The sequence below is a fragment of the Coregonus lavaretus genome (genome assembly GCF_964263955.1).
Source record: "Coregonus lavaretus genome assembly, chromosome: 4".
NCBI classification, from domain to species: Eukaryota; Metazoa; Chordata; class Actinopteri; order Salmoniformes; family Salmonidae; genus Coregonus; species Coregonus lavaretus.
In genome coordinates this window covers 18,167,782-18,182,668 of record NC_139991.1, presented here as the reverse complement: position 1 = coordinate 18,182,668, position 14,887 = coordinate 18,167,782, and the positions used below count along the sequence as shown (strand labels likewise).

The window sequence follows — 14,887 nt, the reverse complement described above, 5'->3', positions numbered from 1 at the left end:
CACACTCTTGCAAAAATGCTGGAACGCCCACACCAGCTCCAAAGAGCAAACTTATCAAACTATTCCCCCCCCCCCCCTCCCGACATGATTCATGTGTAGAAATGTGAGTTTCTCTGAAGTCCCGTCTCAAGCATGCTTTGGCATTATTAATGGTTTCTGACTCCACATACCCAAAGGTAGAACACATATTCACAGCTCATGCCAAGCCAAATAGTCCCGCTCACCCTTTGCTTTCATTGTCTGACAATGACCGATAGTCACTGCGAGAAATTAGAGGAGAGTGCTACTGTGACTGCACAGTGTTGTTTGTCATTGTACTGTATCACCGTCATTGTGTCTTGCCCACTGCTGAAACCTCCTACCAATACCAAATGTTTTACAATTAGTGTTTCCTTTCAATTTGAATGAAAAGTTCCTACATTTGTGTGTGCCTGTGTGTGTGTGTTTGTGACGTCTAGTTAATAAACAGAGAAATTACATCCGGTTTTGTGCCTATTGAGTCAGGAGAGATGTTCTCCGCCCAGCCCTCCAGTTGCTTCCTACGCTGATTACTGTGCCACCTGTGTTGATGATGGTTTGTAATGTTGCTCTTGGAATGCCACAGCAGTGTACGGGTTGTTTGACTTTAAATTACCTTTCACAGCCATTCAGCATAGCTTGTTCATAGATGGCCTAGTCTTCTTTTGTTTTTGTATGCTGTGTAAATGTAGTGAAAATTGAGAACTGGCTTTTTTATATATTCATATTTAAAAATATATACATATTTATCATTTTCACCAGCAGAGGACAGTAGTGACCATATACTTGTATATGTAAATGTTTCTTTATGTAAGAGATAGAAATGCAAATCTTTAATCATTCCAAAAATAAATAATGCTGGTGCACATTTATATAACTGGCAGTTATCTTTTTTCAATGAAAGGGTTTTGTCTTTTAGGGGTTCACTGTTCATTTTGGTGATACAAAAAGTGCATTTTAATTTAAACTTGCATAAAGACATGAGGTACAGTGCACATGTCATTCAGAGTTTAAGAGACAGTTGAGCAGCTAAACCGAGTCGAGGCTGTGTCCCTTCTCATCTTGATGGCCAATCAGTGTCTGAGCAGAAAGAGAATTTGTAAATGGAGAAGGTGACCTGCGATGACATCTCATTGTCACCCCAGAGGTCAGGAGAGAAGGGAACAGGCAGGGTGATATTATCTGCTCAGTCTCTAACCCTGAGTGAACCCACTGCAATTACCAATCCCAGTGGAGAGGGACAGTAATGGAGTGGACAGAGAGGGTTGCAGGTTCAGGCACCACACAAAATGGAAATGATCTGATAGAAACACAGACAATGGTTGTTCTGAATATTTTGGCTCAGTTCCCCACTATTTCCATCGTACCAGGAAATCATACATCATTAATCCATATTTCTATTTAAGGACATTAACTGCACTTAGTAGCATCTCCCATCTTTGTCCGACTTTCTTACAAAATTTTAATTAGCACCATATTTTCGATGCCAGAGACTCATATGATATTAACCATATAACCAAGTAGCAAGTACTGTGTTGTATTGCAATGTATGACTATAGAGAAGTTGCTTTTAGTTCTGCTCTATCTCTCTTGTCCCCCTCTGGGGGTTTTCTCCTTTGACTGGGCTGGTGGCAGATGTGTCAGCCTTTCACCCCTCTGTGCATTGACATGTTGGTTGGGGCATGTATATCAGTTCACAGATATGCCAGCAACATCGATATTGCTGGAACTGATGACACCCTTACATAAAGGCCCTCAGCCGTACAGCTTTTAATGCATAACACACAATACTTCAGGTCTGTACACTTCTATTTCAGTGGCTGCTATTTTAGTGCCTCTGTTCTTCCCTTTCGATAAATCCATGGCAAAGTAAGGGTTTCAAGTCAAAACAGAATGTATCATAAATGGAACAGCTCAAAACCATTGAGGGCACACATAGTGTTTTAAATCACATGTAAGCTAATCTTGTTGTGCACTATCCTTTTTTCATTCTGCTTTGTTTTCCATAAAGGGCCATTCCACTTGGAAAGTGGTTATCCCACTGGCTATAGGGTGAATGCACCAATTTGTAAGTCGCTCTGGATAAGAGCGTCTGCTAAATGACGTAAATGTGCCCTTGAGCAAGGCACTTAACCCTAATTGCTCCTGTAAGTCGCTCTGGATAAGAGCGTTTGCTAAATGACTAAAATGTAATGTAAAATGTAAGTTGACTAAAAACATTCTGGATTTGTTGTTCCTGTGCAAGGTCCCATTGCTCAGATACTTTGCAATCTCTTCTTTGCTCCCATTTATTAATTAATGGTTCACTTAGCCTATTGTTACCTAATCAGGTCTTTGGTCTGCATGACCCCATCTACTGTTGGTTTGATATAAAATGATATCAGTTGCTCTAAGTATTTTGTTAATCATAGCCTAATGAAACATTAAGGAAATATTACATCAAAAAGCTTTTATTTTCTTCAGTTTATTGTCACAGGCCACAGCTTATAGTCCTGTGAAACTTTGTGATATTGTGAGTTTTTGTTTGATGGCCTGTGACCATAATCTATTGGCTGCTCTTATGTTTTATGAAATTAAAAAGCACAATGTCGTCAGCAATAGGGCAGTGGATTTAGCCCAGAACTTGTATTCTCATCATTGAGTAATGTAGTAAAGCACTACATTAACCAGAGGTCAAACCATTTGGCATGTGTATGATGCAATATAGAATGGTTTGTGCTTTAATCCATACTGTTTTAATTCAATATTTAGTATCAGTCTCTAAGTGCATGTTCAGATGTGGCAGTAAGAGTATCTGGAGGCATGTTGTATCAGTGAGACAGGAAGTCGTAATTCATTAAGGCAGCTAGCTCAAAGACAGTCCGTCGGTCATGTTGGCTCTTTCCCAGAAGTTGAACAGCAAGGGGCCCAATGTTCCTCTTCCCCCACTTGGGCTTTGTCTTGGGACTGCCGCCAAACAAAAAATATGAACTTCAGGGTAATCTCACATGTGCAGCCAAGTGGAGAGAGGATATGCCAGGTGTATTTTATTATGTGGGGCTCCAACTCTCTGACATACTGTGAAAAGAGGGTCTTGTCACTCTCTTGTCACTTTGCCCTGCTTCAGTCGCCTATAACCTCATTCACCTTCGGTCTCTGATAAGTCATTTTCTCTCACTCTTTTCGCCTTCTCTTCACCCCTCTTCTCTCTCCTCCAACCCTCCATTGTTGTCTTTCCAGCTTTCCTATGTTCTGTTTCTTTTCTGTCCCTCCATCCTAAATCCACCTCTCCTCCAAAGTAAATCTCTTGGGCTTAACTCGTATAAGGAGCTACTTCCTTGATGATGTATAGAAGAAAACAATTCCCTCCTTTAAGGTTCACCCTTTGATAAGTCATATAATTTATTCTCATGTACCTTGGAATTTGCAGTAGCAGCTCCCATGCTGATAACAGGTGGGAGGGTTGAGAACAGCATTATGCATGTTAAAGAGCACTTCATGTTTTTCTTTGATACCTTCCTGGCGAAAGTAAATATGTGTAACAGAATGCATATGTTGAGGAGGAACATATGTACATGAGCAAGTCCCAAACTGATGAGTGTGTATAGTGTACCACCTCCTCATTTCCAACATCTCTTCCTGATCACTGCTTCAATTGTTTTTCTGCTCAAGGTATTTTCTTTAGCTGTGCAATTGAATATCCTATGTCATTGTTGTCCTTTCACCTTTACTGCAACCCTCTGTCGGGGCTTTGAAACTGGCGACCCCCCCCCCCCCCCCCCTTCATAGGCCCGTGGATCAATTCATTCCCGCCACAATTACATTTTTCTAGGAACTTAGTCAGGGTATCAACTTAATGTTGAGAGTTAAAATGGTAGAATACACTATGTGCAATTTCGAAATTTGGTTGTGCATCAGCAGGTTTTCTCTTATGTCAGTCACTGACTGTCACTCAATTAGCCCATGTCAGCTAAATTTTTTCAGATTGATTAGTAAGTTAGTCTAGCAGCCAGTTATCTAAACTTCTAGGAATAATGGTCAAATTACCGACTGAGGTGGCCCCCATAAAGGTTGTTGGTCACTCTCACTCATATCATATTCAAAACTACAAAATCTTATCTCCGCCCCATTTCAAAATGTGTAGAATTGCAGCAAACTTGCTTTAAAACTGCTAATTTTCCTTACGTCCAATGGCAAAATGTGTAGAATTGCATGTTTTGCTGTATCCCCGAAACCACAAACCACTGCGGCCCCTCATCGGGAGTGCAGATTTTTTTATTTTTTTGTGGCCCCCACCCTCATCTTAAATTGCCCATCCCTGTTCGAAGTACACCATCACCCAGTTGGCTCAGACTCTGTCCGTTGTGCCAGTAACCGAAAGGTCGCTGGTTCTAATCCCCAAGCCGACTAGGTGAAAAATCTGTCTGTGCCCTTGAGCAAGGCACTTAACCCTAATTGCTCCTGTAAGTCGCTCTGGATAAGAGCGTCTGCTAAATGACTAAAATGTAAATGTAATAAGTCTGACAGTCATCTCCATGTACTTTGTATTGGGAAAGCTGTTGAATATGCAATGCCTGCACGTTGTTAGCCCTCCAGAAATCTGTGTGCTTAGGCTATCCCCCAAAGCCCAATGGAAAAGCGAGCCTCAGAGAAGTTTCCTGTTGAAATGCATTAGCGAAGAGTAAACCAAACTGTTTACATTTTCATATAAAATTTAGTTTTTGTCATTTGCATTTTTCAGATGTATTTGCTCTTCAAAATAACAAAAACGATCCGTTACTGTAAATGGTTTGAATCAAAGCGTCCCGGCCGGGGTTACTGAGTCTGTGAGTGGCTGCATTAGAATATCTTAGAGGTTCCTGACTCAGTAATGCAGTAATCTCTCTTTATAGATGGAAGAGCAACAGCCTTTTATCTCCGGTATGGGAGCTCTCTTGGAGGCGTTTGATGCTGTGGTTGATGGACACTCAGACAGAAAAGTGTAGTGGTTTTAGTGTGGGAGAGCCTGCCAACATCATACCTGTCATTAATAGGTGTAACTGTTGAACCCCCTTTTATAAGAGTGGAGTGGATTGTCATGGTGTTGAGCAGAGATCTCCAGTGTGGCTGATTGCATCCCCACTCCTGATATTTTCCTCCTCTTTTTGCGTTTCCTGTTTGGGTAACTTTCAGCAGATATAGAAAGTATGAAATGCATTCTGCTTGCTATGTAGTCTTGTTTCCCATTAACAATACCATTTTCAATACCAATGCTCTTGGGTTTTGCTGAATTTGTCTGTTGGTTGGTTGTGTACATTGAAGTTGTGCAGTGGTTGTCTGATAATGATGTTCCGACTACGATCAGGGAGGGTTATGTGACATTATGATAACAATGTTAGAATATCTGAATTTTCTGTGATCAGACTGCAGATCGTGCTGTAACTAGCCTAAATGCAGACTGGATACTGACGGCCTGCTGTCTGCTGCTCGGTTGTCACCAATGAATGCTTGTTATGTGCACTCACCATAGAAAAGTGGAAGTTTCCAGCTGTCAGCATTAAGCTCAATACATTGGGGATTTAGGCAGTTTCCTGCTTTTGGACTCATTTCTCCATTGCTTGACGGGCAACAGATTTTCCGTTGTGCAGTGTGTCATATCCCAGGAAGTGTACCCAGCTGAATTCTGTGTGCACAGGGACTGCATTATTACAATAAACACGTAAAGAAGTTGTACCCTCTAAAATAACCCTAAAATATCTGGGATATTATTAGACTGTATCATTTATTGTCAATGTTTCATCAGGATGCAATAAAGCAAGACTTTAGAGCAGGGGTCTTGAACCTTTTCTTGCCCAGGGACTTCGCACCGGCGACCTAGGGACCCCCATCATATGTTAGCACAAAACAAATGTTCTCGCCTTTTCTTATCAGGTGAATGGCAAGGAGAAGTAATGAACGTTTAAATATTAATAGATTTGGTACATAGTTTTTTTATTTTGACCTCCCCACATTATAATTGGAGGAGGAAGTGTAAACTCTAACACAGCCTATTAGATAGAAACGGAACTCCAACCACATTTTCACTAATGGCAGCAGTCAAGAAAGCTTACCAGCAGCCAGCGGCACTTGCCGCGACTGGTACTCGTGAGTGCTTTTTTAAAGCCTATGTCAGATACTCCAGTGAGTGTAATTAGCTCCAATGAGTGTAATTTGCTCAATATTAGGAGTTGAGCCATAAAGTTGACATCATTAGAAATTATATTCTCCTCTTTTCTTCTGTAGGTATGTAATTCAAAATGTGTTTATTCTGTTGTTGCTAGCAATATTCAAAAAAACATAGAAATATACATTTATATATATATTTATTTATTTATTTATTTCTCGGACCCCCTGCACTACCTATGGGTCCGTGGACTCCCAGTTGAATATCCCTGCTTTAGAGGCTATGGAGTGTTGTGCATGTTGTCTAGCCCCAGCTAGTGGGTAGTGTTGAGCTGTGGCTGTGGAGCCAGTGATGGTGGCCATTACTTGAAGATGTTTCTCCCCCCCCCCCCTCCTAGATCTTATGATGGACGGACATTTATGGGGATAATTCAGGATGAGCTGAGTCGGGGTCTATGGCAGGAACTCACCAGTGCGCCCTCATACTGTTATGGGCTCTTTAAAATGTTGCCTGGAAATTCCCAAAGGATATGCATTTGGATTTTGTAGTACTTTCCTGAGAGCTGTGGCGGACAGCTGACAGCAGCTTTCTCATCACCAAACGATAAAAAAACCTTACCTACTTACTCCATGAAGTATTATTTTATTAAGTAAGTGAGTGCTAAGCGTCATCAGAGGCCCGGTGGGTAGAATAGAGAGTGTCCATTATATTAAGTTATTGTTCAGAGATAAAGTAACCGTACACGATCCCTTTAGAAAAATTCACTCTACAGAGACTCCATCTCCTCGCTGCTCTTGGAAATGAAAAATGGGTTTAAGGAAGGCGTTGGTAATCACTCTGCTGTGCTTTAGGCTCAATTCCACTTTTGAGTAAAGCACACTGGCAGTGTGGTGAGTGGCAGATTATCATTTTTTTCTAGTAGATGAATGGTTTGTTGATTTGCAAAACACAAGGAATGCTGGCTCAGTCAAACCTTTCCTTGGCGGCATCCCACAAAATGAAGAACGGTCAAGCAGTAGTTGGACACTTGACTCTAAAAGCTACACCTCATCTGCCAAAAAGTTATTCCCTGTCCAGTTATTATGGCCTCTGCATAATTCATTCATCTTTCTGCTGTTTATGGTACCTTCAAAATGTGTACTTGGACGAGCCCGAAAGCAGATCTCTTTGCAGGCTGTGCTACATTCCATCTAAAGGCCAGTTACAGCCTCTATGGACTTTCAGAGCATGAAAAATGGGTATAGACCTAATAGTTTGTAATGGAGCTACTCTTTTAGACACGTTCACTCACACACTGACTCAAAATCATGCACACATACACTTTGCAATACTCTGCAGATCTAAACCACATTGGGCTAGTTTTGACTATTTTAACATCGATTTCTTTCGGATTCTGTCCGGAAGGTATGTGGTTGAAGTTAGACGTGATTGACTTTCTACTGGCAAAATGTAAACAGTTTAAACTGTCAGAACACAGACTGATTGTCAGTCTGATTCCATTTATATAATGCCCTTGTTGCATTCCTTACATTATTTCATAGTGTGGCAAATGAGATCAGCATTGCTCTTGTACTAGGGCTGTCATGAATATTCCCTGTTTTTTTTGTTGTTTTTTTAATTAAGTATTTCAATCCTGTTATCAGCCTTAAACATTATGTAAGTTATTTTATATTCAACAAATCATCTTGGCCATTACCACTGCCTTGTTGATTTTCTCCTCTCTACATTTCATCAGTCTATGCCTCAATGCACTGTTGATGTAACCACAGCAACCAAATCCGCTGTGATTTCATGTAACTTTGATAAGATGGTGATTACTCCCTACTCTGCTATTGGGCAGTTGTCACACCTCAAACTATATAGCTCCACTTTACATGCTGCTGCAGCACTACATTATATGTTTTATGTGTTAGTGGACCCACTGTTAGTTAGTTTATTTTCATGTGTTTTAAGCGCTGCATCCCATTTCTCTGCCTTCTGTTGAACAGATGCATTCACACTGGGTAGCTTGAAGCACCTACTGAACATTTGTAACTCAGCCATAAACAGACACCACTAGCTGTATCCTGACAAAGAAAGCCATAAGCATCTAGCAAGCAAGCTTGCTGGAGAAATGTCATTTTCATATACAGAACAAGATGTGCAGTAGAGGTTATCTGGTTTATGGGAGGTCAACCCATGTGGGGATATGAGTGGCCAGGAAGGGGCCATTATTCAGACGTTTCAGACCTCCCTATGTGAACCAAATACCAGCAGTAGCAGCCAATCAGACCACAACTGGTATAAAAATGGCTGTGGGGGAAAAGCAACAAGGGTCTTTCTCTGAGACTTGTGCCTCCCTCTCCCTTTTAAAGTGCAACCAACCCCAGCAGAGCAATTCTTAAGTGATGTTGGAAAATGACTGTCCTTATTCGGACTAGTCTGATCTTACTCTGCTAATAGTGCGGAATAAAGAATTTGTGTGTTTTCAAATATGCATTCATGTACTAGTTTTTCTCTGAATTTGCAGATACTCATGTAAGGCCAGTGGCTGCATTTGCATTTGTGACTGTAACATGGGTCTTCTCCTTGTGGTGTTATATCAGTCCTCTCATTTTATGTTTGAGCGCAGTAAGTCTGTGAGTTGTAATCTCCAAACCCACCATGTGGTACTATTATGAGCAGAGCTCCCATGTGAGAGAATGAGGGTCCTCTCTCATCCATGGTGACAGTGGTGTAGTCTGCATGGCCATGGGCTTAGGACCAGTGACTCCACTTAGCTGTGATCCCCTGACCCCTTCTCTACCTATATAAGGGTGAGCTGTGAAAATGTGTCTGGTTTTAAATCTGAACTGAGAGACCAGGGGGAAATAAAATGCAGCCTATGAGTAATATGCTTCAAGTACTACCACTTATGCTCTCTCCATCCCTTGTTTGCCCACTCCCTTTTTTGTCCATTGTCCCCATACCCTGTACCACCTCCAGCATACTGATTCTGAGAAGCGTGATTTTCCAAAGAATTTCTAAACCCTGAAATTATTAGAAATGTTTAGCTTATTGAGCGCTGTCTGCTTTCAAATGTTACATTTCTCATAAAACATGTAAGGGGTGGTCGATCATGCACTTTGTATTTCTGGTGTATAGGCCTAGTACATGTGAAATCCACTCTTTAAAGATCTACAGCCCTTCCACTCTGTTTCAGTCAGCGCACTACAGATGGTATCTTTAGTTATAGCTCCCCTCTTCCTCAGAGAATAGGTAATTCACTCTATTTATTTTCCTCAATCTAGCAATCATCCGTCGTAGATAAGATCATTCTGCCATGAGGTTTTTGGGCATTGCAGACAGTGATGAATGGAAATACTGTGAGACGATGGCTAATTTGATTTTTATACAAAACTAAATGGGGTGAATAGGGCATAAGGGCAGATAACTTCCCAGATTATACATAATCAAATGTCATTTGCATTGGGCCCTTTAAATGGGTAGGTTTTTCATTTAAAAGTCATTTATTTTCATTGCTGATGGTTTGTCTACATATGCAGCTGACGCGTCATGATTGGTCTGTCAGAAATGAATGCAACACTCTTCAAGTGTCCCTCTACATGTAATTTGCTCACAAAAAAAAAAGGAACTGAAGTCATGAATAATGTTCTCTTAATTACTTAACTAAGAGCAGAGAGCAGACAGCGTACCATATGTGAAGTCCATCATAGTTCTGTATGGTTGCATTGTTGGTAGCTCAGTTGGTAGAGCATGGCGCTTGCAACGCAAGGGTTGTGGGTTCGTTTCCCACGGGGGGCCAGTATGAAAATGTATGCACTCACTTAACTGTAAGTCGCTCTGGATAAGAGCGTCTGCTAAATTACTAAAATGTAAATGTAAATTGTTGACCACATACCATAGAGGCAAATTGCAACTGTGTGTATGTACAAAATGTTAACATTTAAGCTAACCAATCTAAATTTGCCACATTACAAAGAGGGTTATTATTGTTAACTTTCCCGAAAATGTAGCAGTTGCTCAGCAAACTTGATGTATTCCTGTAAGAAGGAAAAGTGCAGCCTTGAAAGATGTTTAGCCATTACCATGGTGCAGCAGATAAAAACATTAAGCACTTAATCCCTCACACTGCAGTTTCTGTAATATTTTGATAAAATTGTGTCATGTAAGCGTAGCTAATTATGGCAAACTCGATCGGTTTTTAATCTATTTTGCATTTTAAACACCTTGAAAGTAGATAAAACACTCAGTATAAACAGCCATTGTCTCTTGTCTTTATCATAGTTTATTTTGCAGTCAAGTCAGTACAACAACTTATTTTTGTCTCACAAGCCTGAGGCCTTTATCTCCATTTCAAATTAACTGTGAAAATGATTGCAGTTACAGACAGTTGCTGTTTGTAAGTGTCCTAGACTCCGACTTGGGGAGTGACATGGACACATACTGTCACAGATAGAAAATGTGTCATAAGTGTGTGTGATGACTTGGGGCGTTTACTGTAGTAGAAGGGCAGTTACTATTGATGTTGCTGCCTCTGGGGCAGTTACTACAGACATTTACTATGTACTGACTGATGGAAGTTTGTTCTGACATCAAATCAGAACCAGTAAATTCATTTGTATTTATGATTTAGGCCTATACCTCATTATTCATTAGGACCTTGCAGTTGATGATATTGCAGTATTATTAATGCATTCATTTTCATACATTTTACAGACTTTTAGAGCAGTTCTTTGCCTCTTAGGTTTAGACATTCTTATGAATAATATGTGTACTAGATGGCCCTATTTGGTATAACGGCATACAGACGCCAGTACCCACTTTGGATGGCTATTAAAGGGTTTTAGTGTACTATAGTTTTTTACCAGTACCTTTTTGATTTGCCATTAGTCCTACACTGACATAAGTGCACCTGGTCAGGATTCCATTATCAGCCACGTTAATGTACATCCTATTAACATAACAATCCAGGAAATCAAAACTGGTGGTTTGATCATGAGCGAGCGTCAACATAATTGACTTTTTTTTAAAGCATGTAGTCTTCTGGTTGACAGTATGTTGTTTACTGAGAATAATGACTGGGCAACCTGGGACTGGACCGCTGCTGTTTTCCCTCATGTTGGATGACCGCTCAACAAAGGCTTGACTGAATTACAAAACTGTAAAATAGAAAACACTTTTTTCCATGACCTATATAGATATTATAGGAATGAAGTGACTCGTGCAGTTTTTTTAGTTTTAGTTTTTGCTCAGTGAGATAAAGCTACATGACATTCTCTGTTTTCTTCTCCTAGGTGCGGTTATTGGCGACGGTCAGTCAGCTGTGGCCAGTAACATCGCCAACACCACCTACCGCCTCCAGTGGTGGGACTTCACCAAGTTCCACCTACCTGAAATCAGCAACTGTGAGTGGACCAACATTGTTGAAGTTGTGAATTGGTTGGTATGGTGATTTGTTGGCTTGGAACAATAAACGTAGGACTACTCATAAAGATCTGTCCTACCTTTCTCTCCATCTTTCATTCCTCTAATGTGGGAATTGTTTAAGATCCAAGCCCAGCACTGACTGCTATTCTATAATGCCTTCTCTCTCTCTGTCTTGCCCGCCGCTGGTCTTAATTGGTCCGGTTCATTTCACAGTACTCTCCCTGCAGGACCATGCTGAGTGCATTCTACTTTTGTCCCGTGCCTAAGGGTATGGGAGATTCAGTGGCTCTGTTTATCATCAGGCTCACATAGTGTCCTGGTCTGGTTATTCCCGATGTCAGGTCACAGGACAGAGAGCAAAGCCCTGCTGCTTAGAGCACCACCTCTAAATATAAAACACACTGAGTTATTCTGCTCTAATGCATTCAGTGCCCAACCAAGCACTTTTTCTGGGTTTAGTTTTCTTTAAACATACTGTGTTTTGAGGGTTTTGTTGACGAACTGTTCTTTTTAAAGGTTGTAAGATGTTATGTAACAGTGTCTATTTTAAGTACTTGTTTTTGTAGGGGCCAGCTGCAGTTACTGTAGTGTACTCCTAGTGGTTCAATGCATCATTATTCCCATTACCTACAATAGACATTGGGGAAGGACATTATCCTCAAACTACGCCATGGCTTTTATAGGGGATTTCACTTTTAATTCACCTCTGTACGTACCCGAAGGTCAGTAACTTTTGAGTCTTGGGTCCCCATGCTAATTGTCCAAACTTGGGCAATGTTAAAATATTGTTAATGTGGGGGTAATCAAATAAGAATCCTAGAAACAAGAAGCTCATCCCATAATATAGGAAGCAGAAGCCTATAGTATTCCCTAGACCAGGGATCATCAACTAAATTCAGCCGTGGGATGATTATTTTCTTGAGCGGATAGTCATGGGGCCGGAACATAATTAGAAATTATTTGTAGACTGCAAATTGACCGCAAGAAGCCCAAACAGATATAATATTTGACTAAATAATAATAATTTTAAACCTTGCTTACAGTCACATATACAGTGGCTTCAGAAAGTATTCATACGCCTTCACTTATTCCCAGTTTTGTTGTGTTACAGCCTGAATTAAAAATGTATTAAATATATATTTTTATCATCCATCTACAGACAATACCCCATAATGACAAAGTGAAACATTTGCAAATGTTTTGGAAATGCAATACAGAAATATCAAATTTACATAAGTATTCACACCACTGAGACAATACTTTGTAGAAGCAACTTTGACAGCGATTACAGCTGTGAGTTTTTCTGGTTAAGTCTCTAAGAGCTTTCCACACCTGGATTGTGCAACATTTGCCCATGTATTATTTTCAAAATGTTTCAAGCTCTGTCAAATTGGTTATTGATCTTTGCTAGACAACCATTTTCAGGTCTTGCCATAGATTTTCAAGTAGATTTTAAGTCAAAACAGTAACTAGGCCACTCAGGAACATTCACTGTCTTCTTGGTAAGCAACTCCAGTGTAGATTTGGCCTTGTGTTTTAGGTTATTGTCCTGCTGAAAGGTGAATTCATTTCCCAGTGTCTGGTGGAAGGCAGACTGAACCAGGTTTTCCTTTAGGATTTTGCCTGTGCTTAGCTCCGTTCCATTAATTTTTTTATCCTGAAAAACTCCCCAGTCCTTAACGATGACAAGCATACCCATAACATGATGCTATGATTGAAATTATGGAGAGTGGTACTTAGTAATGTGTTGTGTTGGATTTGCCCCAAACATAACACTTCACAAATTCACAAAAAGTGAATTGCTTTGCCACATTTTTTACGGTATTACTTTAGTGCCTTGTTGCAAACAGGATGCATGTTTTGGAATATTTTTATTTAGCACAGGCTTCCTTCTTTTCACTCGGTCAATTAGGTTAGTATTGTGGAGTAACTACAATGTTGTTGATCCATCCTCAGTTTTCTCCTATCACAGCCATTAAACTCTGTAACTGTTTTAAAGTCACCATTGGCCTCATGGTTTCCTTCCTCTCTGGCAACTGAGTTAGGAAGGACACCTGTATCTTTGTAGTGACTGGGTGTATTGATAGACCATCCAAAGTGTAAACAACAATTTTTTTTTTTTACCCATCTACCAATAGGTTCCCTTCTTTGCGAGGCATTGGAAAAGCTCCCTTGTCTTTGTGGTTGAATCTGTGTTTGAAATGCACTGCTCGACTAGGGGGCCTTACAGATAATTGTATTTGTGGGGTACAGAGATGAGGTAGTCATTCAAAAATAATGTTAAACACTATTATTGCACACAGAGTCCTTGCAAATACTTATTGACTCAAGACATTTCAGCTTTTCATTTTAAAAATTTTGAAGAAAAAAAATTCCACTTTGATATTATGGGGTATTGTGTGAAGGCCAGTGACAACATCTAAATTTAATACATTTAGAATTCAGGCTGTAACACAACAAAATGTGGAAAAAGTAAAGGGGTGTGAATACTTTCTGAAGGCACTGTATCTCTATTATGTGTGGGAATACTTTGGAACAGATTTCCTAAATTAAAATCACTTGGAGCTGATTTTCTGGTGTTTTTACCGTTTTTTTAAAAATGTCCAACAATAAAAAAAAAAAAAATTGTTGGGGAACCCTGCCCAACAATGTACCTCAGGTTGGTGAGGTGACTCACCCACTCCCAGCAACGTGATTTTAGCTCCACTGTGTGGGTTTGTATGGCGATATCGGATGGCTCGCAACTCTTGTCTCCATTTACCAATGATTTGAATTGACGAAGTAAACAGTTTTGGTTTCTATGCTAGTTAATCAATATCTGGTGTTTTTGTTAGTATTTTGAGCCTGCAAAGCCTGTTATTGAATCTTTATATGGATGATTCATCAGTGTTTAGTAGTCACATGTACAGGGTTGCAGGAGTGATTGCAGGGTACAGTGAAAATCTTAGGATCCGAGCTCCAGCATGCAGGACTAAGTGAAATAAAATAATGAAAATAGTAATAAAAAACAACAATAATATAAATAGAAAATAGTACTATAATAGCATTTGGAAAGTATTCAGACCCCTTGACTTTTTCCACATTTTGTTATGTTACAGCCTTAATCTAAAATGGATTACATTTATTTTTCCCTCATCAATCTACACACAATACCCCATAATGACAAAGCAAAAACAGGTTATTAGAAATCTTAGCAAATGTAATAAAAAACTGAAATACCTTATTTACATAAGTATTCAGACCTTTTACTATGAGACTCTAAATTGAGCTCAGGTGCATCCTGTTTCCATTGATCATCCTTGAGATGTTTCTACAACTTGACTGGAGTCCACCTGTGGT

General features: G+C 40.0%; 1 protein-coding gene across 1 annotated transcript in view; it reads left to right on the top strand.

Moving 5' to 3' along the window:
- LOC311128147 (muscarinic acetylcholine receptor M4-like) overlaps positions 1 to 14,887 on the top strand; it is a gene marked incomplete at both ends in the record, with an annotated part of 142,771 nt that overhangs the window by 20,273 nt on the left and 107,611 nt on the right. The window contains one exon of the mRNA XM_084160130.1: positions 11,416 to 11,526. Within this exon, the coding sequence (XP_084016256.1) occupies positions 11,416 to 11,526 (111 nt within the window). The remainder of the gene's footprint in view (positions 1 to 11,415; positions 11,527 to 14,887) is intronic.